The 25,108-nt window shown below is 37.6% G+C and overlaps 2 protein-coding genes across 5 annotated transcripts in view; one reads left to right on the top strand and one right to left on the bottom strand.

The window, feature by feature from the left end:
• The window catches only part of LOC108035169 (uncharacterized), a 115,070-nt gene that overhangs the window by 23,489 nt on the left and 66,473 nt on the right, over positions 1 to 25,108 (bottom strand). For all 4 annotated transcript variants that reach the window (XM_017110677.3, XM_050885779.1, XM_017110764.3 and 1 more), the window contains 2 exons: positions 17,024 to 17,133; positions 15,279 to 15,444 (listed from right to left, as the gene is read on the bottom strand). In XM_017110677.3, coding sequence (XP_016966166.1) covers positions 15,279 to 15,444; positions 17,024 to 17,133 — 276 coding nt within the window. The remainder of the gene's footprint in view (positions 1 to 15,278; positions 15,445 to 17,023; positions 17,134 to 25,108) is intronic.
• Positions 4,567 to 6,897, top strand: LOC108027624 (uncharacterized). Its single transcript, XM_050887479.1, has 2 exons — positions 4,567 to 4,727; positions 5,528 to 6,897. The coding sequence occupies exons 1-2, from the start codon at positions 4,574 to 4,576 to the stop codon at positions 6,895 to 6,897; spliced, it is 1,524 nt and encodes a 507-aa protein (XP_050743436.1). The 5' UTR covers positions 4,567 to 4,573.

The following is a 25,108-nucleotide window of genomic DNA, read 5'->3' as shown; positions in this document are numbered from 1 at the left end:
GAAAACTTTTTCGCAGGCATCTGTCGCGGTTTTTGCGCTCGCAAATGAAGTGCTAAATTATGCTAAATGTGTGACAAAATGTGATTTGAGTGCAGGATCAGGTGGCCCCTGGCCTCTTGCCATTTTATTTACATAATATACTTTGTATGTATGCGTAGTTACATGTATATAAGTTCTGCTCTCAAAGGCTTAGCAGTCGATATTCTGGCTTTGGTTGCCATCTATGGCCGTCATTATTTAAAGGACATCCCCGTTGCTGCCGTTTTGCATTAAACTTTTTTCTCTCTTATCCTTATCCTTGTCGCGAACAGACTTTCGTGTCGTATGAAAACAAATTACTTTCGAGCGAGTAATCTTCTTGGTCTGTTCTGGGAGAAATCGTGGGGAAATCGCGGGGAAGTCGAGGCAAAATCAAGGAAAGGCATTGAAATGGCGCTGGTTGCGAGTTTCGCTTGCGTCATGGCTTCAATTACAGCAACAGTGGCGAGGGAAAGCAACAGATTCCGTGATTTTCCCTCGATTTTTCAACGATTTTCGTCCCCCTCTCGGGGGGCCACTATGATATGCGAATTATGGGCGCCGAAAAGTATGCAATGCAAAGAACTGGCCCATTCCAGAAACGACCAGAGCAATCCATATAGAAAAGCGGCTGCTGGTGCTGCCAGCGGAAATTGAAAGCTTCCGTCGCGAAAACCCCCCAAAAAACCGCCCAAAAACCACCCCAAAATTCAACCTCCTGCCATAAAAAATATGTGTGTGTTTGGCGAAAGTGAAATCAAAGTTGCGGCAGAAATTATTCCATTTCATTCCATGGCATGTTTGCCAGAAAAAAACTTTCCAAATAAGTTGGCATTTGAATTACAATTGGGCAAGGTAAATAAAAGAAATGAGTAATAGGAAATTGCATAGGGAAATTACCATTTGTGGCATGAATACATATCAATGAATGGTTAGCGAATGCCTGGTGAAAGCGTTATAAATGAAAAAAAGTACAAGAAGGCTTAGCAAATGTAGGCAAAAATATTTAAAAATTCAGTGTAAAAATATTGAAGCACATCGAACCATTATAAAACCTTAATTTTAACGAATTTATTTACCTCATTAAAATGTGAACCATATTAAAAGCTACAAGACCACAGCTATCAGTAATTATATTTTGTAATTATGAAATCAAGACAAACAGATTAAAAAAATTCAGTTTTGCCAATAAGAACTTTATTGGCCACAAGAAAGTAAATGCAATTTTGATTTAATTACCTCTTGATAATGTGATTCAATGGAAGACAAACAACAAAATGAATGATTATTGTTAGGAAGGCATTTCAAGTGAATGGAGGAGAAAATGCTTAAACTTGCTGTATTGAAAAGTGCAAAAGGAAATGCTTGATTGGTAATATGAGAATGAAGTGCACAAGTGCTTCATTAAATTGCGGACGAAACCGGCAGAAATGTATTTAAATTTATTTTATTAAAAGCAAATAAAACCGTTTCAAGTAACCTTAATATTGTATTCCAGCTTGGCCAAAATAACTCGTAAATATTGGGAAATAAGCAGTCAAAGGTTGAATAACTATCAATATAATTAATTGGGCTGAAGTTATTCGTATCAACAGGAGTGATTCATCATTATCCGGCAGTCATTAGTCATTGCCTGCAATCCCAATAATTGCCCGGGCAATTTCCTCCAGTGTACGAAATGATTTTGCTATTTTTTCGTACTTTTCCTATCTCATTTTTCTGGACTTTTCCCCATCTCCATTTCTCGGGCTAAGTGAATGAAAACGAAACTTTAATTGAAACGAACGTTTGGTGTGCGTTTTTGGGTTAAGTGATTGATTATGTCTTGTTTGCCATACACATGTATACGTGCCCATAAGTACACTGGGGGAAAATCGGAGTATAAGGTATCTTTGGTCTTACTTCAAGGAGCTGAAAAATAATGTTATCTACAAAGATCTTCAAAATTTTATATGTAAGCTTTTTGACCTCCATCTTTTAACAATTTGACAAATTTAAGCAAGAGCTTATATAAATTTAGGATATTAATCGTTTTATTTATGGTTTATAAAAAAAGGTAAAATATGAATTAAAATTCGCTTTAATTGAAACAAAACTTAATAAAACTACTAAGAGAAACCAAAACTATCTGTAAAAAATAATCTTGTTACCTTAAAACCTTTTGTTTATTAACAAAAAGCAAAAAACTCGAAGTCCTTCCTTATTCGTGCTATAATTCCCAACCAGTTATAGCATTGCTTAATATATTTTTATTAAAACCTTTCATTGCATAAATAAAAAACTTATTAAAATAACTCATAAGTGTTCCAAATGAATCCATTTTTTTAAATCCAATTCTTCTAATTTTCTTTCAAGTATAAAATATCATTATCCATATATTTTCTCTCAGTGTGCGCATTCGGGGAAACGCTCAGCGTCGCACACATAAATTTTCGCCTGTCTGCTCCCGTTATTTTTGTTATTGTTATGCTGTTTCTGGGCGTGGCAGCCTGCCCCTTACTCTCACTTACGCACACTCTCGCAGGCGGAGAATGTGGAAGGCAACGTGACAGACTGACAGACAGGAGGCAGGTGTACCTGTGTGTGTGTGTGTGTGTGTGTGTGTGCGTGAGTGTCTGCCCAGGGTGGACCCAAACTCGAAACTTTGACAATGCCGGTCGGCTACAATTCATTCAGACAAAAAGTTCGCCACAATAAAAACGAGCCGCGCGCGAAATCGAATCAATAATTTAATGCAGGTCAGGTTTGCTTTTACTGCCATTTCCCGCAGATATATACCCCTATATGTATGTACGTATCTCCGCCACCCACCACCCACCACCCCGCACCACCCCGATTTCCGCTCACATTTCAGCCGACGGCCACTGCTTTTGTCATTTTGGCCATTGCCAAGTTAACGTTGACGTACATAATAATAATAATGTCTCCAGCCACATCGGACTTGGCTTGTTTGCCGCTTGTTAAGGGCATTCCCCTCCAGCGAGCTTTCCTCCCCTCGATTGGCCACTTTTCCCGATACATGAGCAACTTAATCTGAATGGAAAGATTGCCCAGGAGCCGATCGATGTGCTCGCCACTTGGCTGGATGGCAAAGTGTACTTCTGTTTTTTGTGGTTATTTCGCAAAGATTAAATATGCACGTATATCCATCAAATATTTGGCACATTTATTTTAATCTGTTTAATTTTATCTTATTTTTTAGTACTCCCAGAACAGTCTGCAATAAATATAAAAAAGCAATATCTTAACAAAAATTTAACATTAAGTCAAGGTACTATTTAAAAATATTATTAAATTATTGGCAAATTTATTTTAATCAGCTTTTTATTCGTGTTAATTTTTTTTAGTATTTGCAGGCCATATTCAACCATAAATATAAATGTATATAAAGGTGTTTCCAAATTATATTAATAAAACTATTTTGTTGAATGTATAAAAATTATAAGATATTAAAAAAATAATTCTTAATAATTTTAACTTTTAACAAGTCAAACAAGCATAACAATTCAGTTTATACTTATTAAAATTATTTTTAAAATTAAAACAATTTCGTAAGGAAATATGAGATATATTATTAAACTATAAAATATTATAAACCATAATCTTTAATAATGTTAACTTCTGAGCCTCCGTTTCCTTTATATCCTCTTCTTTTAGGGCATGTTGCCTACATTACCAATATTGTTATCTGCTATGAAAGTTAACAACAGTCTTTTTTAGTATTCTTAGAAAATCAGTTTCACTATCTTCATTTTGAAATACAAAGTTATCAACTAGGTCCCAATCAATATTCATTTGAGTTTTGGCAAAGACTCCGCTGTTTTGCGAGTACTGGCGTTGATCAGATGCAAAGATACTTTCTGTGATAAAAGAATAGAAATTGCAATTCATACAGACGTAGTCATCTTTTTACCTCCAACCGTATCACTATGTTGAAGATGTTTCATGTTTCTAAATTTTCATGTTAACGGGTCAACAACTTGACCAAGGTGCGTTTAGGCCCTACGTTGCAAATGAGCAGTGTGCCATTTGGCTAACTTATTGTGTTTTCGTGGAACTTTGTTTTGCCTTTAAACAGCTGTGCAATTTTTAACAGCGCACTGCGTATTAAAGAGAATTTATTGTTGTATTAAAGAAGGAAATGAAAAAAATATATATACATTTAAAAGAATGCTGAAATGAATTTAATAAAAAGTATGAAATTGCATTGAAGAATATATTCTTTGTCTTAAATTTTTTTGCTGCTTTCATTTTTATTAAACTACTGTTTCATTTAAGGTATATAAAAAAGAAATACAAAAGATATATAAATTAAATTAATGTTAAAAATAAATTAACAAATAAGACTGTTAAAAAGGTAAGAATGGGTCTGTAAATAAGTTATTATAAGCGAAGCGGTGAAACTATTTAGTTGAAGGTGGCTGTAAAGAAAAGTATCTTGTGAATTGCGTTTCGACATGGTTTTCTGAATACTAGTAGTTGCACTTATCGGAATTGTTTAAGTAGCTACAGCAAAAGTGCATTCATTTTAGTACTAGACTTCGGGCGTTTCGCGATGGTTTACAATCAACTGCGGTCCTTCAGGGCACTTTTATTGTGTGTTTTCGGGTTCCTCGGTTTACTTTTCATCTTCCGGTTACTCGAATTGCCCCAGAATTTCGGTGGCCCCCAGAGAAAGTTACCCCTTCCCCGACTCCTAGACCAAAAAGGTATTTTTTAACGAATTTGCTATGTTAAAGTGTTGGTTGAGCCGCGTTTATAAATACAAAACACGGGGAAAAATAACTAATAAAAAACTAATTAAAATTAAATCATGTTTATTTTAAGTGTTTGTTTAGTGCTTTAAAAAATGTTAAGATAAAAAAATTATTAGGCGCTTAAAAATAACATTTGAAAGTAGGTTATAAGTCAAGCAACTAAAAATACTACATAATTTATCTTTTATTAAAAAAGTAAAGTAAAATGAATATAAATGTTAATATATAGATTTAAAAATGATAGTAATAATAATGGTTGTTTGATTAAAATGAAGAAGAGAATAGAAGTTTTTATCCAAAAAAAGTTTATTTTAATGTAAAAATATGTATATTAATAAATAGTTTAATTAAAAAAATTCTTCACAAAAGAATAAATAATAATATTTTGCTTAGGAATAAAAAAAAATCAATACCATTCTTTACAAAAAAAATAATACTTCGATAAACATAAATAGTAATTTATTGATTTAAAAATATTAATAATAAAAGTAAAATGGAGAACATATACACAGAAGTTTTTATGCAAAACATTTTAAATATCATATCAACAATATGTAAATAAATTGGTTTAATCTAAAGAATTCATAGAAGAATTATATTATTATGCAGATTAAAAATATAACGCTCAACCTTAGTCATAAAAATATAAAAATAATAAATATTGGTTGGTTTATACATTTATTTAATGATAATTATGTTTAGCTAAAGTTAAGTTTAGTTGACGAATTTATAGTATCTTGTTCTTTCCCCAGTTGTAGTGCATTATGGGGCCGTGCTAAAGCCAGACACCCCACAGGACCCGCACCCTAGCCCTGCAAAATCGCTGGAGGATCCGGACCTGGAGTCCCTGCTGCGGGGCAATGAGGACGAGGGCTGGGCCCAGGGACCCAAGTGCGCCCCGTATCCCCGCTTCGATGACATCGAGTTCCCGAACCCGTCCTTCCAACGAACGCGGCACGACAACCTGACCTACTACCTGTACGGGGCGTACTACGACCGGCGGCCCAGGAGGCCCGAGCTGATGGTCCTGGTCATGGTGAGCACCTGGCAGGGTCCCTACCCCGAGACCCATCTGCAGGTGTGGTTCGAGGGAGACACGGTGCCCGAAACGCTGGAGCTCTACGAAACCAAGGTGGCCTGGTACTCGGACTGGGGCACTAAGCCGGGCCTGCTCTACCCCACCCTCCTGACCTTCCAGCTGAAATCCCCGCGCATCCCCCAGCTGGTGAGCCTGGTCCTGGGCCACCGCTGTGCAGTGCCAAGGAATGCCCTGAAAGTGCATCAACCCCCCAGGGAAATGCCAACCAATCCATACGGTCTGGCCCTGAGAACCGGCGTGTGTGTCAAGTTCCTGCGCTATCCGGATGTGGATATGTCCGAGAGACTCGTGGAGTGGCTGGAGCTGATGCGACTGCTGGGCGTGTCCCGGGTGACGGCCTACGATATTGGTGAACTGATGGCGAACACCTCGAGGACCCTGGCCCACTACACAGCAGCTGGGGACGGGCTGCTGGATCTCAGGCGCTTCCACTTGCCGCTGGAGAGCGAGGAGCACAAGGGATTCCAGCACATCATCACCGAAGTGCTGCTCTACAACGACTGCCTGTACCGCAGTCTCTATGACTTGGACTTTGTGGCCGTGATGGATGTGGACGAGGTGATCATGCCGCTGGGCGAGCTCCTCACTTGGTCGCACCTGCTGCGCCAACTGCAGCTGAGGGATGTGAATTGCACTGCCCGCAGCAGCTATTGCTTTCGGAACGTGTACTTTCCCAGGGAACTGGGCGAGGACGAGAGCGTGCCTAGTGCCTTCTACATGCTGCGGCATGTGGTTCGCGTGGCGGAGCACTTGGACCCCGACATGGCCATCAAGTGCCTGCACAGCACGGGGCATGCCAGTGTGATGCACAACCACTTCGCGCTGCAGTGGCGCGACGCCTGTGGCCCCCAGGATGTGGGCACCGATCTTGGCCAGCTGCAGCACTATCGGCATGTGGACAATTTGAGCACGCTGAAGGAGCCGGCGCCCGTCCGGGATGACAGTATCCGACGATTCCAGCAGCAGCTCGTCCGCAATGCGGTGGCCGTCCACCGACAGCTGGGCTGGGGAGCGGCATATTGATTATATTTTAATTGCTTTTTCGGTACATTTAAGAGGCTTAAATTGGCGGCCACGTGTCCATCCGTCCGCCGGGCTGTGTACGTGCCACCTTTTGACCCCGGGCCACGTCAGCAGGATAATAATTGCTTATTGCAGAGTGTGTGGCACAAAAGTTTGCTTTTTCCATTTAGCTTAGCCGCATCGGGGGCGTAGTTCCACCTTCGGTCTCGCCTTCAGTCTCGGGATAGTGGCCGTGGTCGAGAAGTAGGGGTGCGAGGGGGCTTATAACATGTGATTAGGTATCACTAAGTCTTGACTAAAACAAATAAATAAGTGTTTTATGGAGGTGGATCATGCGGTAAAAAAATAATATTTAACGGGGAAATTATAACGTATTTCCTAGCTAAAAAAATTAAGAAATATTTCTTAGGCTAGGGAAAAAATATAAAATATATCGTAAATATATCATAAATTATAGTTTGAGCATTAAAAAAATATTTCAGCCGGAAATGTGTATATATTAACAAATATAATTTAATTCATAAATAAAAAAATTGAGAAAATCTATTTCGGGATATTGGCAAACATAGTAAAAAAGGCTAAAAAAAATAATTATAATAACAATTTTTAATTATAATACATTTTAATAATTTTATATTTCATCGATAATTTTAAATCTGGCATAAAGATATTTTTTATTGCACAGAAAAATTTGAATAAATACATTTTCAGTATTTATAAAGAGCAAGAAAAACACACATACAATTTTTTTTTAATTAATCTAATTAAGATTCCAAAAAGTAAATAAAAATTTATAAAGAAATTAGGATTTTCTTAAATAAACCCAGGTAAAAAGCACGTTTTTTACTGGCCATTGGTACACCTTTCAAATATAGAATAAATATCCATAAATCGAAAAAAGGCAACTAAGATTTTCTTTAATAAATCTAGTTAAAAAGAAATCTTTTTAAACGGCATCTTCCGAATAGAAAATAAACAGTTCACGCAGCTAGTTAATTGAGAGAATCCTTGCGGCCATGTCTTTTCAGCTTAATTAAACAGAAATCCCAGTTTTGCAGAATTCAATGACAAAAGAAGCCGCAGCAAAGCAACCACTCCGATTTCCCATTCCGAATTTTCCCTGCCAGATTTTCCGCTCTGCAATGGGCAAAAATTAATTTGCTTTGCATTGCAATTTCTGAAGAGGACCAAGGAATTTTATGGCAATCTTCTTTTGGCTGGAGAGGCAACTTTGGTATTTGAGACTTTTGATTCGGTCGTCCGGTGCATTCCAATCGGCAGAGGAGAAGCCTCAAGTTACAGAGCTTTCCAGCAGAGAAGAGGATTACCCCACGTTGCGTATACGCCCAGTGTGCCTTTGACAATGCTGCATTTTAATTAGTGACGAAGGAGAGTGGACAACCGAGAGGCATACAGGCTGTATTGTGCGTTTTCCATAAGTCATTTATCCGTATTTTTGATTGGCAGCGAAGGTAGCTTATTTGCTCATTGATTTTTGCCAGATTTCTGTGCTTCCAGTGTTGTTTTACTGCCAGTGCGTATACGCCCTGTTGTGTGTTTTTTAAATGCCAGCTGTAACTAAATATTTTTGCATTTTTTCGACTGTGCATAACAATATCTTTGACTCCAACAAATAATTAAAATGAAAGAAATAGTTTAATAACGCTGCAGGATATTTTCCGATTGATTTTATTCACACACCTTCTGTGTATTGAAAAATTATGATATTATTGTCTGATTTTTGCTGAAAAAATCTCTGCGCAATATATTTATATTTATATTTTGATAAAAATCTCTTTGGTTCTCTTTTTTAACCATACATTTTTCTGATTTTCCCATGACAACTTGACATATCATTCTGCATTTTTCCCAATGACCAATGAAGCATATATTTTTTTGTTTTAACAAAAGAGCACAAAGAAATTGGCATATTTTTTCCCAAAAATGTCGCAAACTCCCAGAAGTATTTTCAATTAATTCGTATGTATATATTTTCAATTAGTGCCAATCGAGCCTCGGTGCAACACATTTCTTGCCTTTCTAACAAGACTTTTCAATTAGACATCTATCACATTTTCACTTGGCAAGGATTGATTTTGAATTATTTCCAGGACGAAGGAAAAGGAAGCCAATATCAAAGGCAGGCCATGAAAGGATTAAATTGCATATACGCTGTGAAATGGCACAACAAATGGCAACAGTTTTTGTCAATTAGTGGCGTTTTTCATTTTTCCCTGCCAAAAACACTTTGTAAACTTAAATTACCTAGTTTTTCTACTACTTTTTGTAAATAGCTGAAGTGCAAAACATTTTAGGCGTATTAAATGGCTCAAATAAAATTGTTCAGTTGCAAAAAGGAATTTGCAAGTGCGTAGTCCGCTTCCATAAATTGAAAACCTGGCTTGGGATTTGTGGCTCCATTGTTGTTTCACTTTATTAAAAACTATAAGCCAAAGGGGAAAACCCTGACCAAATTGCAATCGATGTGCCATTGGAAATCGCTTGGTTATTGGCAATTTTTCTTGCTATTGCCAAACTCAAGCTTGGTCGTAAATAGCTTGTTTAATTAATTTTCTGCTTGAAGGGCGTGGGAAGTGGCTACTTATTACAAATCTATTTATTAAAATCCACACAACCGTGGGGCGGGCCAAAATTAAAATCATTTCTCACCGAACAAGTGAGGCAACAATGCGTGCCAGGATATATTAAAATATTAAAATGGTGAGGGGACAAAAAAAGAAGGAACCCATGGAAATGGCAAACGAAACTGAGCTGACAAATGAACGTTAAGAGTGCGCGACAATTTTTTTCCTCTCCCATGTCGCGGGGCCTTTTGAATTTATTATAACTGAAATGACAACGGAGGCGTTTGCGTGGCAGGGGGCGTGGCCGGGCTGCCACCAATACTCTGAAAATGGAATGGCAAAGTGACAAATTGATGGGAGTCCTCCTCCGCCTGCTCCTCCTCCCGAAGGCGACGTGTTTTTATGGCTGTCTATTCTTGGGCAATATTCCCAAACAATTATCCCGCTAATAATGCATATTAAAATGTAAATGCCCGGCCAGGTGGGCGACGGGGGGCGTGGCCGAGTCCACGGCCCAAATTTATGGCCAGCAGCAGATGACAAGGCCGTGAATAATAGAAGATATGCGGGTGCTTCGAGCCGAGCGCCCAGATTATTGCCAGCCATAACTCGGGCCAAATTAGTGCCTAGGTGGATCCTCATGGCGTATATTGCTGGCCTAAAGGAAGAGACTCCGCCATAGGCTTCCTTTGAATTTTCGGAATTTAAAGGACATTATAAATCAAGAAAACTTTGAAGAAAATCTCTTGAATTCTGAAATCCCATTTTCAGGTTTTTGTCAAAAATACGATTATATATCTGGGTTTGCAATAGGAGATTGGCCAATCAAGGCGTACAGCGAGCAGACCAACTGTTTTGAGCAGCTGGCGACCTCTGTTAACGATCCTTATCACAATAAGACATATTTCATTTTCGAAAATTTTTTTCAATTTTTGAAGGGGGTCCATCAGGATTTTTTGGGCTCTCGGTTTTGGCGAAAAATGCTCCTTTTTCAGTGGTTTTTTGATCGTAGTTTGGCCAAATCAAGGCGTACAGCTGTTTTGAGCAGCTGGCGACCTCTTATCAAAATAAGACATATTCAATTTTTGACAATTTTTTTCAATTTTTGGAGGGGGTCCATCAGAATTTTTTGGGATCTCGGTTTTGGCGAAAAATGCTCCTTTTTCAGTGGTTTTTTGATCGTAGTTTAGCCAAATCAAGGCGTACAGCGAAAAGACCGACTGATTTGAGCAGCTGGCGACCTCTGCTAACGGTCCTCATCATATAGAGAAATATTTAATTTTTGAAAATTTTTTTCAATTTTTGAAGGGGGTCTATCAGGATTTTTTGGGATCTCGGTTTTGGGGAAAAATGCTCCTTTTTCAGTGGTTTTTTGATCGTAGTTTAGCCAAATCAAGGCGTACAGTGAAAAAACCGACTGTTTTGAGCAGCTGGCGACCTCTGCTAACGATCCTTATCAATAAAAGAAATATTTAATTTTCGAAATTTTTTTTCAATTTTGCAAGGTCCATCAGGATTTTTTGTGATCTCGGTTTTGGGGAAAAATGCTCCTTTTTCTGTGGTTTTTTGACAGCGTACAGCGAAAAGACCGACTGATTTGGGCAGCTGGCGACCGCTGCTAACAATCCCTATTACGTAGGTAAAATTTATTTTTTCAATGTTTTTCATATATTTTGCACTGTTATTTTTTTTTTGAAATATCAAAAGTCCGAAGTTTTGAGGTGTGAATGCCATTGGATTGGAAATTAACAACAAGCTTAGCAAGGTATGACTTTCATCATTCCGATTTTTATGTTTATTATGACAAAACACTGGATATTAGGGTGAGATGGCTTTAGATATTTGGCAAAAATACTAAAAATATCAATTTAAATAAAAGGTTTTTTAAATCAACTGTTACCATTGGAAGATTTTCTTTCGACAGTGATGGATAGATACATGGATAGCGATAGATACCCCAAAAACGCTTTCTGTTCTAAGTGATTTAGTGGCGTTTGTTTGAAATACATTCAAAGTAAACCCAGGTCCGTGGCCCTCGGCCCGACTTCCTGCTCTTCCGGGGATGTTCCATTGTATCGGCCGACTTGCGCTAATGGGCCAACTTGGCTTCATCCTGGCACCAGTCACGCGCCCATTTCGCAGCGATAATTCGAGACGCGTCGGGCGGCCCTTGAACTGACTTTTCAACTCGCATTCGGATTTGGATGTGGACCAGTGGCAGGACTAGGACTCGCCGCCGCTTTTGGCCCTTTTCCACTCGGGCTGCATGGTATTTCATAAATTTAATTGTCACGTACTCACATGGATCTGAGCGTGGGCTCTGGCTGCTATTGGGGATGGCACATAATACGTGTTTATAACTCTGTTGCGCGATTTGGGCCATAAACGTGTGCTCCGTGGCCTACGTGGCGTATACGTTACTTCGAGGCGCTAAATGATTTATTTACTGTTCTTATTTAATCTATTTGATGACCCTGGGCCCTTGATCTTAGCCCCAAAGGCGGCCAAAATAACTTTAAGGGCTTCGTTTGCGGCGCAAAAAGATACTTTGCCAAATTAGGTTGGCTGTCCATTTTTAAGTTGGCTAATTCAGTGCAATCAATGAGGGGAAATTAAGTGAAAACACGCTTTCCATTAGTTTTGTTTAAATATGCTCTGTCAATATTTTCACACCATTTATATTTGCATTATTGATTTTCCTTGCGTGGCACATGGTTAAGCAAACATTTTTTGTTGCCTTTAAAGGCGATTAAAGTTTTACTTTTAAAAGAGTTCCATGCATAATTTGCATAATTTATTTAACACTTAGTTGTTGCAATGAAAAATATACATATAAGTGTTTAAAGAAAGGTGAAAATATTTATTTGATTTATAGACTTGATATAAAATATTTAAATGATTTTTGAAAAAGCTGGCTTTTAATTTTATAAGCTATTAAATGCCTTCTGTAATGATATGCTTTATTAGGTACTTGAAAAGCCCTCGTTTAAAGTCAATTATTTTTGCCATCAGCACATGGTGGCTTTGTTGGAAGTTGAAGCAGCACTTTTCCGCACATTTTTTCTACTTTTATCTTGGCCTTTTCCCCTTCCTGGGGAAATATGGGATGTCGTTTCTAAGCAGCAAGTGCTGCACTCGAATGTGACACGCATCAAATCACTTTACTCGAGTGCACACTTAATGTCGCTTCAAATGAGCGCAGCTGAGCACTAATACATATGCTAAGGGATGCGGATGTGGATGCGGATAGGGATGCGGATGCGGGTGCGGGTGCGGATGTGGGTGCATTGTGGAGCAAAAATTCCAAGTTAAATGCAGGCGAAACGTGTCAAGTTTGATGACAGTCACTCAACTGAACTGAACTATTTGCAAGTCATCAACAGTTGTCGTGTGTAAGGCACAAAACTATTCGGATCTTACTAAGGAAAATGTTTAAAATTATGCTGCCACTTTAAAAGTGGATAAAATATGTTTTTAAGTGTCGAGGAAAATTCGAATTAAATTCTATCGGTGTTTAAGTAATTCAATTTATTTTTGCATAAATACCTCTTATTTATTTTGTAAATCACTTGACATTATTCACTTTATGCATTTTTAAGCTATTAAATTTTCATTTTCATTTTCATTAAAGGTATATACTATTTTAAATATATTTATATACTATTATATTATATATTTTTTCTTACACTGTTTTAAATAGGTTTTGCTAAATTTATCTCACTAATATTTTTCTGATGGTTTGGAATGGAAATAGTTGCAAATGTATTTTTAGCTTATTTATTTCCTTAATATTTTTCTATAGCTGAAAACCTATTGTTCCTGCATTAATCACCTACCATAATACCTCTATTTATAACCTTTAAATTTGATTGCCTTAGAGTGTAGTTTCTATTTATAACACTCTTTCCAGTTAGCACATTGAATCGATCTATTTCGCTTTGGCAATTTGATTTAAAGGTCGCTGATTCGAGAATCCCCTGGCCTCGCCGGCAATTCGCCCTAATTGGTCGTGAAATCATTGAATAAAATCAAGGATGCCGGATGCCAAGTTAATTCCATCATCGTCGCTGGCAATAATATTCAAGCGATTCGAGACCGAGTTTCCAGTCTCGAGTTTCGTTTATTTCGCTCGGTTCGGCATATTGTACGTAATTAAAATGGACGCCCGAACCGAGGGCCAAAAGTTTGGCAATAAAAATCCAGTTAATAAACTTGGCATTCCCGCTCGCGCCTCCAGACACAGAAATTCATATCAGAGAACTGATAAATAATGTTAGGAAATGTTCCGTATTTCGCTCGCCTTGTTTTTTGTTTGGGATTTTAATTAAATCGTTTGCGAGTGCCGACAAAATAAAAAATGTATATATATAATAAAAAAACAAAGGGAAATAAAGTAAAATGAAAACCGAATTGAAAGTTTATGTCAGCGAAAAATGGCGGTTCTATCTGTCCGTGTATGTGAGTCGCTATATGTGTGTGTGCGTGTGGGTGTGTGTGTGTAAGTGCGAGTGTGTGAGTGCGCAACCCGACGTCAAATATGTTTGAACAACTTTATTATGCAAAATGCCAAACATTCTCCAACTTGTAGACGTGGCGCTCTCGCCGCTCTTTCTTCCCCTTTCTCTCCCGCTTTCTCCCGCTTTCTCCGCGTCCGTGTGTGCGAGTGGTTGTGCGTGTGTGGGTGAGTAGATTGCTGTGCGCGCAAATCTCATTTGAATTATAATGATGACGCTACGCACACACTCGCACACGCAGCACACAAAAAACGGAGGAAAAATTGAAGTTTACGCCGTAGAAGGGTTGTTCGCGTATTCGAATGGGAAATATCCTGCCCAAATTTAAATTTAATTTAAAAAAATGTACAACCAGAAATCAATATTAAAAAAAAACAGATAGAAGAATTAATTCTCTTAAACTTTCAGAAAGTTTTAAAAAAGTTTTCAGAAGTTTTAAGCATTCTAAATTTTTGTGGAATTTCTCAAGCTCAAAATTGTGATACAAAAAACTAAATAAAGTTTTCTTTAAAATAATATTTGAAGTTTTTAAAATGTTTTTTAAGAAAATACGTTTAAAGAGTTTTTTTAGCTGTTCAAAAAATTGAAAACTCTTCAAGTATGATACAACCATTTACTAACAGTCTATAAGGCTTTATGTCTCACTTAATTTTAAATTATATAAAATCATGTAAGCTGATAAATCTTTTTTCAGTAGTTTCCTTTTAAAAAAATATTTTCAATTGTGATTATGACAAATTAAGAATCTACTACTATTTCTATTACCATTTCTACTATTCTTTTCCGTTTTCGTTTTTCTGTTGCTTTTAGAGCTACTAAAAGTCTTTAATGGGCGAATCTAAATTTGATTATAAGAATAGAATTTATGTATAATTTTTTTACATAAATAGCCTTGTGTTGCTTTTTTTTCTTGCGTATCTAGCCCTTTTCAGGACGTATATGTTACTTTTTATTGGATGTAACTAGAAAAGATGTGGTAAACTTTGGTTTTCGGGAAATATGTTCTATAATTGTGATCAGTATTCGAAGAATAAATTAGTGTTTGTTCACTGTTTTCAGTTGGCATAGTAGATAATTTGCGGTATATTACACCAGGTATATTAATATGCCCTCCCAGCCCTGTGCCCGCGGTATCCGCTGGACTCAGAGCAGCTCCCCAGCTCCACTCCCAGCTCCGACTGGGCCATAATGCCCGTGAAATGTGCCCATCGCCCGCCGAGCATGTGGGATGTGGCGCACATGGGGCACACAGTGTGTGGTACATATAGCAACTGGTACATACCTGAGCAGGCCTGCGGTGGCAGCGGGAATATCAGCGTGGTGGAGCTCTTGCGCCTGGCCACCGCGCATCCCAAGGATTGCGGCTTGAAGCTCCGCAGCTGCTGCATGAAATCGGAGCACTCCATTAGGGCCACGTCCGCGAAGTGCAGGTCGCACAGGATCTGGTTCTGCGGGGAGGGAGAGCAGCGAGAGAAGTGAAATCAGAAAGTTGGCTGGCTTTTCACTGGATTCCTGCCTGGATCCCTGCCGTAAATGATTTATTCGGGCTCCGAATTTTTCCCCGTATTTTTGTTTGCCCCCTCCGCCCGACTGGCGGGGCTCATATGTAATTTTGATTAAGCCACTTGCATCCGTCATCCGTAATGAGTTCGCCTTTATGGGGCCAAAATGGGCGAATGCATTTCAGATGAGTTCGTGGTGGGCCGCAGAAAAGCCAATAAATGCCAGCCCGAGTTTACCGCCCAAATTGGCAATTATTTTTGCATTTTCCCTCGCTCCGAAATCCCTTATTACTTTCGCTTTATCTCTTGCATTTTGATTAATATAATTACATTTATTTATTTTACTTTTTAAAAGTTTTCACAGCGTTGTCTAAACATGCCTATTGTCTCGAATTTTAGATAAGTTAGGTAGGAGGCCAGGGGAAAATTCGCCAAACTCATTACTTATTTATTTCTGTCTCTCACAATGACACAAAGCATGCTCAAAGCTGCTTTCTTATTTCAATTAATTTTGGATGAGACTCTTTCACATGGCATGAGAAAATAAAATGGGTTCTGTGCTGTAAGGATTTTTCTGCAGATTGGCAATGCAATTTTAATAACAAATATAAAGGAAAAGTAAGTCATCTAAAATATTCCCGACACTGGTTTCCTTTTAGTAAAGTACGTTGATCTCAATATATATTTTAAAAATATTTGCATAGCACTATAACATTCAATATAGTATATACTATTCACGAGATTTGTACTAAAGTTGTATAAATAATAGTCAATAAATAGAAATACAAATATTTTTAAGTATCTTTTTATTTTTAAGATAAAAAAAATGATACAAGGAATGATTAAAGTTTCCTTTTTTGATAAAATGAACTTGGCTTTATTAGTATTTAATTGCAGATTGGCAGTATAATTTTAATAATAAATATACAAGACATAAGATATGTATTCCCCATACTTTTTTCCTTTAGCACAGTTAGTTAGGGTCAATAAATATTTTAAAAATATTTATTTAAATGAACTTGGCTTTATTAGTATTTAATTGCAGATTGGCAGTATAATTTTAATAATAAATATACAAGACATAAGATATGTATTCCCCATACTTTTTCCCTTTAGCACAGTTAGTTAGTCTCAATAAATATTTTAAAAATATTTATTTAAATGAACTTGGCTTTATTAGTATTTAATTGCAGATTGGCAGTATAATTTTAATAATAAATATACAAGACATAAGTTATGTATTCCCCATACTTTTTCTCTTTAGCACAGTTGGTTAGTCTCAATAAATATTTTAAAAATATTTATTTAAATGAACTTGGCTTTATTAGTAATTAAATGCAGATTGGCAGTAGAATTTTAATAATAAATTTACAAGACATAAGGTATGTATTCCCCATACTTTTTTCCTTTAGCACAGTTCGTCTCAATAAATATTTTTAAAATATTTGTATAATAAAATTCGTATAACTAGAGCTCAATTAAAGCTGTGTGGCTCTAATAAATCTCTTATTTATTTCCAACTTACCTTGAATCTCCTGGCCCGCTTCTGGTTGGGCCCGGTCAGGTTCAGGCCGCAGGAATTGCAGCGCAGGCACTCCTCATGATAGTGATTGTTGTCGTAGAGCGGCGATGGTTCTGCAACACAGAGCGAAAATTCAGTTCAGTTCAGTTCAGTTCGGTGGGGCAAATCGATTCGTCGTGGCAGGCCAGAAAGCCAAACACCGAACGGGGCCAACCAGCTGGCAGGCCCATTAATTTGCATAACCATCGGCATAATTTGGGCGGGATTTCGGATTTCAGAATTCAGAATTCAGATCTCAGCTTTCAGCTTCCATGGGGCAACTTCAGTACACACCACATGCACCAGCTGGCAGCAGCGACTCAATTACAAACGGAAATGAGTTTCTAATACAAGCAAATTGCAAAAGGATAGATATCCTGGCAGAAGGGGGAGCTCGGGAGGGGAAATTGTTGCTTGTCGAGTTGATGAATGGCTGGTGATGGGTTCGCCGCGCCCCATACCCTGCATTCCCTTCCCCCCTCCCTCAGTTTCAGTTAACTTTGGCGGCCCAAACAGCAATCATAATCCATCTGGGCCCAGCTGAGGGAAAGCTCAACTTAGGTCCTCTTTTCAGCTAGGAAAACGGTGAAAAATGATTTTCTTCTACTACGATTTTTTACTAGTCTTTCCTTGAAGTTAATTAAAACGGCAAAAATGTTTTTCGTTCAACTGAATGGTTTCTAAAGCACAACTTTTAAATAGGTAATTTTTAAGTACTTTTTACTTTACTAGCAAATATCAATTTTTCTAGTTTAATAAAAAAATGGAAATAAATTTTATTCATTATTTTCGCGCTATTACATTCATTTACTATTTCCTGTACATTTTAAAAGGAGGGATATTTTTTTTAAATTGTTTTTTATTTTTTAATTTGTAGTATATTGTTCCCTTTCATTTACAGTTTTGCTACGTTGCTACTTTCCCTATTTTGTTATATTTCATGTATATAAAGAAAAGTTTCATATTCTGTTTTACGTATAGGCTAAGAAATATTATTTTAAAATAATTTTTAAATTGTGTAAAACACCATAAATCACATTTCATTAAGAAATAATAATAATAATAATAATAATATTAATAAAAATTGGTTTATAATTTGGTTCCGATGACTCAAAATGTTTAAATAATTTTCCCATTTATCCCACATTTCTAGGCCCTATTTCTTGGTCAAGAGTAATCAGTTAGTAGTATTTACCCATTTCTCTTCCCTTTTCGAAGTGAGTTCCTATTTTTTTGGCTGCCTGGCAGGACACAGCAATCAAGTGGCTGTAATAATGAGCACGTGTGCCTGGCTCACCCGTCCTTTGGCAGGACTCCATTTGCGGTGCTCGGCACTCAGTGGGCCTCGACACCGGAAATCATAATTAAATGAATCAGGCAAGCGGAAACACATTATGTGCCCACAGCGAGAGGGGAAATCGCCGTCATCATCATTGTCATCGCCCTCGCCTCGCCCTCGTCATCGTCATCGTCCCTGTCACCAGCTCATATTCGGAGCAGCCTAAATCACTTGATTCTGGGGCAATCAGCAAATGTGATTCACATTTCATTAGCTGTCCAAAAAGGTTAGCCATTGAGCCTGATTTATTGGTTTAGTTTCGAGTGCATTATTGTAATACTGTTGCACCGGGCGTATACGTAACGTGGTTGTATAAGTTTTTATGTAATGTGTGGGAAAATATTTCAGGGGATTATGCTGGCAATCGATTTTGTGTGAGAAGCGTAAGGGTGTTGGACTTTGGAGTTCAAAAAATTGATTAAAAATGAATTTAGATTAGAAATATATATTTTATATATATTATATATATTTTTCAAACTTTAAAATACAAAATAAAACACCCTTGCACATGGGGCCATCGTATTCATAACTCCCCAGGACTCTTTGGCCCAACCTGAGTTACTTTTGGCTCCTTGAATCGCCCAGCGCTCGATACTGGCCCGCATTTTGCATTGCAGATACAAAGTTTCTGGGAATTCCTGGCCACTGCGAGTGCGGGCCGCAACTTTACGCATATTTTTGCTTTAATGGACCGAGTGTGCCGCTCTGCGGCATCGGCGTTTGCACTTGGACTTGCATTCGGTGGCGGAGCCGGCCACCTAATTGGTCTGCTGGCCAAAAACTGGACGGGCAAACTAATGCAATGAATGTCGAGATATCCAGGGGGCTGCTGCCCGGGGCGAAAACGCTGGCGAGCCATTGCTGCAATCTGCAGACGGGCATCTGCCGCAAATTGCATTGTCAAGTGCAGGACAAGCGACCGAAATGAGCAGCACAAATGGCCAGGTTGGTCGGGCGAGGATGGTCGGGATGGTCAGGCTGGAGAGGATGGCCAGGACACTCAAAAGGGCTGTCATTCGGCCGGGCCCAGGTCATGAACATAACTCACCTGGCCTGCACTCAGCGAAAGTGGGATCAACAAGAAGGTATTTTACGACTTACTATTCTACCCCTAGCATATTTTCTAAACTTTTTTTTATAAAATCTCTACCGATTCTTTGTATAGAATTTAAGGGCATTTACAATTTTACTTATTTATTTCCCAATTTAAAAATGATAAGCTACCTATAAATATTTTATTTGATCAAGCAAGAAATTCTCCTTAAGGCCAGTCACAAATGAATTTAAAATTTAAATATAAAATTTGTAAGCTTATTTAATTATTTAAAATTTATTTAGTTTATACCAGTTTCAGTTATATTTTTATTCAAAGGAAATGAATTATTAAAAATATTTTAAACAAATATTTTAGTAGTTTTTCTTTAACATATATATTTCTGTAAGTTGAAGTAAAAGGAAGTTCTTTAATTAAAAATTTGTTTTTTGGAGGTAACTAAATTTTAAAAAAAAATAAATTAATGAAATAATTTTACAAAATAAAATGCTAAAACTAAAATCATTAAGGCTTTTATTTTTTTTATTTTGAAAAATGTTAAAGACATATTATAATACAATTTTAATGAGTTTTTCAAATGTACGTGGAATACTTGTCAATATACTGAAAGTATACCCCCTGTTTCTCCCTGTGCATGCCCTAGCGCTTCGCTCTCTTCCCAAGGAGTCCTCTTCGCACGCTTGGACCCCCGATTGTTTGAGTTTAATGGACCATTAGAGTGGGAAAAACTATTTACGCTGCGGGCGAATTTTAATCAGAGTCGCGCTACAAATTTGACTAATTGAAAGACGACAGAATGGAGGTCCATTATTTCTGGGGGCCCGCTCAGCAGCGTCCACAGCACTCCGGTTCCAGATTCCAGATTCCTGACGGGCTCTTCATATTTTATTGCCCCGCCTTAAGTTGACTTTAGTCGACTCGACTTTACTTTCTCCTTTCCCCATTTGCTTTTATGACAGCTGCCGCATTGAAAACTTTGCATCTGCACTTTGCAGCTGCCGGGGGCGGTGGGCGCTGGCCGGAGGGGGCGTGGCCGGAAGCGGGTGTATAATATAAATTCATGACTTTGATAAATTACCAACTAATGAGCCAAAGGAATGGCAAACTTCTGGTTTTTAGTGCAGAAATCAAGCGTTAACTTTTCGAGAGGGGCCGCAGCTAGAGGTTGGAATACGGAATTTGGCTTTTATTGTATGCCCAGCTTTTGGGGGCCAGTGCAAAACAATGGCTGCCTAATGGGTCGTGACAGGCGCTCTAAGCCGTAAGTCACAGTTGTGGCCAAAGAAATATACTTTATGGTAGCAGGAAATATTTTATAAATATATTACTTCGAGTTTTCCCTGTTTTAGGTAGAAAAATAATATTAATCAAAGCGATTCACAGGTTTTGAACACTTTTTTTTATAATTTGGAAAGGGTTTTAAAATTTATTCTTTATAATTATTTTTTTATTCTTTTATTTAAATATGCAAATTCGGAAAGTAATTTTAAAAGTATTTCTAATTTATATAATTATTATGTTTATATTTATATTATATATATTTTTCATATTTGACTATTCTTTTAAACATTTTTTTTATAAAAAATATATTTTTGGGATGCAGGATGGAAGTAATTTATTTTTAATTTTTTTTAAGGGAATAATTTATTTTATTTATAAATTTTCAATCAACATTAAATGTTTAAAATGTATTTTTGTTTTAATAACAGGTATTAACAAATCAATTTTAGCGCCCTTTTAGCTCATTTTGTATAAGAACAACTATTTAGTTTCCTTGTGAAAGTGCTAATATAATTCTTTGTAATTTTCAAAGAAGACACCACCTTTCACACCCTTTCAGCCGCAGCTGTTTGAAATCACCATCCTCGAGAAAAGGGCGGTGGGCGTGGCAGTTGGCAGACAAAGCCAACAGACTGAGGAATAGTTGCATATAAGTAGCTCTCGCTGCGGAAAATGGGGAAATTGCGGGTGAAAAAAGCTGGGGGAAAATCCAGATGGCAGGGGAAAATCCGAGGGAGGGGAGGTGCTGCAGCTTAATTGAGCGTACATAATATTGGACTAGGGATAGTGGATGGTAGCACATGAGCAGCCACGGATGCAGCACAGAAACCAGTCAACTTCAGTGCACTTTCATTAAAATTACACAGTGTTGTGGGGGGAGACGAGGGAGAAAATGAGGGGAAAATGCGGGAAACTGGGTGGAAATTTGCCTGTTGCCGGCTGCACGTTTTTCTCGCTGCCAGTGCAATGCCCCTGGCCGCTTTCCCGACCAGGGAAACCCTTCGATGCAACTGTACTAATCAATTTTCCAACTTCTCGTCCGCCACTAAACTAATTCGCCACGAAATCCTGAGCCATTTTGAAGTCTTATTAATGCGGAAAAGGCTCGGGTTTCGCTTTGATAAAATGGGAGCCACAAAAAGTAGTTTTTGATTTTTCATTACTTCATAAACAATAATTAATAGGGCTGCCATTTAATATTTTCTGCAAATAATATTTAAAACAATACCTAAAAATATTTAAACTTTAATAAAATATTAAAATATTTACAAATATATTTAATTTTAAATGTCTAAAAAAAGTTTTATAAATGTATAATTATATTATAGAAAAAATAACTACGTTGTAAGTAAAATCGAAATATTAAATCCATAAAAACAGCATAACTTTGAAGGACTTTTTCTAATTTTAGCAGTGTCTGAAAATAGTTTCTACAATGTATAATTATAATATAAAAAAAATAAATTAGTTGCAAGTAAAATCTAAATATCCAGTCAAGGAAAAGCGTAAAACTTTTGAAGGACCTTGTTTAATTAGGTCTGATTTTGCAATAATTATAATAATAAGCTGACTTCAGGTTAATTATAGTGCCATTAGATGTCAGAAAATAATAATAACAATATTTAAAAAATAATAATAACACTATAGATAATTTTGTAATCTTACAAAAAAGGTAGGGAATAAAGACAAAAAGGGGAAAGTAAAATCAAAGCCGGACATCGATATAAATTGTCCTTATAAGTTCCAAAATAACTGAATGCAAGTTCTTACTAATGAGTTGCAGCTGTCTCCAAATGACCTGCTTTCTCAATAATTATAATAATAAGCTGAGCTATGGATAATTATGGCCGCCATTAAAGTGTCATTAGGTCAGCAATTTATAGAAGCAATTGAAAACTTTTGAATTGTCATCGAAACACCTGCAGGGCAATGCAGATACTTGGCCTCGCTGCCATCGAATATTTATAATGCAAGACCAAAAACTTTGGAAAAGAGGGCTTTTCAGGGCGATGATTTGGCCTTTTAGCTGGGCGGCGCTTAGAGCCCGGCAACAAATGCCTTGGGCCATCTATCTTGGCCAACTGTGGCCACCGTTTTGGCCAATTACCGGCGACGGCAGGCTGTCATTAGCCGTGTGAGAACCGCAGCACGCAGTTTGCATGTCGGCCGACGGTTTGTCGCACTCTGCTGATTAGTGCGGTGCAATTAAATTGGAGCATATCATTTGCGACCCGGCTTGCCCCTGTGTGCAGCCGCATTGTCACACCGCGGGTCACACGGGGTCACCGGGGGGTCAACGGGGGGTCACGACCGTCGTACGTGCGTATTTATGGGTCAACTGGGAGCATAGGGCCGGCCCACCCTCCTCCACACACGCCATGTGCAACACACCCTTCACCCCTGGAAGATAAAAAAAGGGAAAAGGGGGGAAAAAGGGAAAAACTGCAGCATTAGCGTGACTTTTTTACGACGCATGCTGGGCGAAATCTGTCAAACAGATCACACAATAAATCATCTGCAGATGTCTCACCAGCTTATGGAATCAATAATATTAAATATGCGCGTGCAGCAGAAAGTGCATGGTCGTAAAATGTGGGTATGCATTTGTTTATATTTTCCGAATGGCAGGGAAATCAATACTATCTTAAAAACATTTTGCCAAGTTTTCAGATTTTACTTTAGTTTTAAAAGCTTTGGAAAATATTTGAAAAAGGGTACAAGCGAAGGAAAGATTTTAATAAGGGATTGCATCTTTAAGATACAAGTACCTAAGCGAAGAAAAAGATTTTAATAAGGAATTGCATCTTTCAGATACAAATATCTAAGCGAAGAAAAAGATTTTAATAAGGGATTTTATCTCTAAGATAAAAGAGATCTAAGGCAAAGAAATGATTTAAGTAACAGAATTTATCTTAAAAGAATAAAGAAACGTTTGTATTAACGGATTTTATGTTAAAGAAAAAACCTTTTTTTTAAGAACTTTTTTAAGAACTAAAAAAATAAAAGGTATCCAAAAAAGTTCGCATAATAAATAGAAAAAACATATCTTAAAAAAAGGACCAAGTCTTAAGGTGCAAAATTTAAAGGTTTTATTAAATAGTTTAGATTAAAAATTAAATAGATGTCAGCCAATGACCAATTTGTTCTAAGGCAATATATATAATAAAAACTGCATTATAAAATTATTCATCATAAAAACCTTTTATTTTGAATTAAAAACTATAGAAAATAAAGTATGAAGATCTAGATACGATTTTATAAATTTATTTCCCGAAGAAATCAGTCCTAAAAGTATATACTTTCTTTAAGAAAACCCACCTATTTTAAATTTTAAAATATAAAAGTGAAAAGTCTTAAGCAATATACAATTTATATATTTAGTACTCAATGAAATCAATTCTTACAGTATATAATTTAAAAATAAATTAGCCTAGATATTGATCCGCTGAGCTTTTACTTTCGATACTTATGCTTCGAATCGCTTGGTTTTACGCAGAACACTCAACAGATTTCATTATTTTTCCGCCCCTAGATAAGCGTGTTCTTTTAAATCTCGACACCAAAAAAGAAAACCGAGAGGGGGGAAAAGCCACAAAAATAGGAATGAAAATGGTAGACGGAGTATGCAACATAAATTCCAAAGTCGCCACGTAAAATGCTTTTTTGCAGCATCGCCAGGCGCGCATAATGCGGCTTTTAATGGAATTAACGTGCGCAAAAATGTTTCGCTGCCGTCGACTAAATGCTCCCCAGCCCCGCCCACTTTTCAGCCACCGCCCACTCTTTCCACCCGCTTTCCCCCGTTTTCCAGCCGGGGTTTTTCCGCCCAGGAGCGCCGCATGTGGCGATGGGAGAGTAGACGACACCGAAATGGATTTGGGGCTCAGTGCGCACCATGTACGAATGAGTTGTGATTAATTTTTGGGCCTGACAGGCTTGGGCGGCCGCTTTCGAGCACCGCACATTTGATTTATAAACATGAGCCGCACTTTTCGCACTTGTTGCATGCCCTGGCCGGAAAAGCGGCAAGACGTTGGCCCCAGAAATGGCAAGGCTGGAAAGTCTGGCTGGCGAAGAACAGGCAACTTGCGTGCCAGGCGATGATAATCGTTAATGGAACGAGTCCCCACATGTCAACCGGTTCGAAAGTGGCACTGGTTAATCGAAGTTTTCGATGGATTTATGGTTGGAGTGCTGCTGGCGCCCGGCCGCCAATAAATAATCGTTTGGGGTGTTGAACAAAGGGGGTTTTAGCTGGTTTTGAGGTCTAACAAGCTTGGGGTACTTGTTGAAAAATGTATCTGCAAATTGGTCGCTTTACTTACGATAGAACAAAACTTAGCATTTTTTTAAGAATATAACTTAAAACTGGTAA

The sequence above is a fragment of the Drosophila biarmipes genome, chromosome X (genome assembly GCF_025231255.1).
Source record: "Drosophila biarmipes strain raj3 chromosome X, RU_DBia_V1.1, whole genome shotgun sequence".
Classification (NCBI taxonomy): domain Eukaryota; kingdom Metazoa; phylum Arthropoda; class Insecta; order Diptera; family Drosophilidae; genus Drosophila; species Drosophila biarmipes.
Note: the sequence above shows the minus strand (reverse complement) of the source record. Positions and strands in the feature narration are given on the sequence as shown.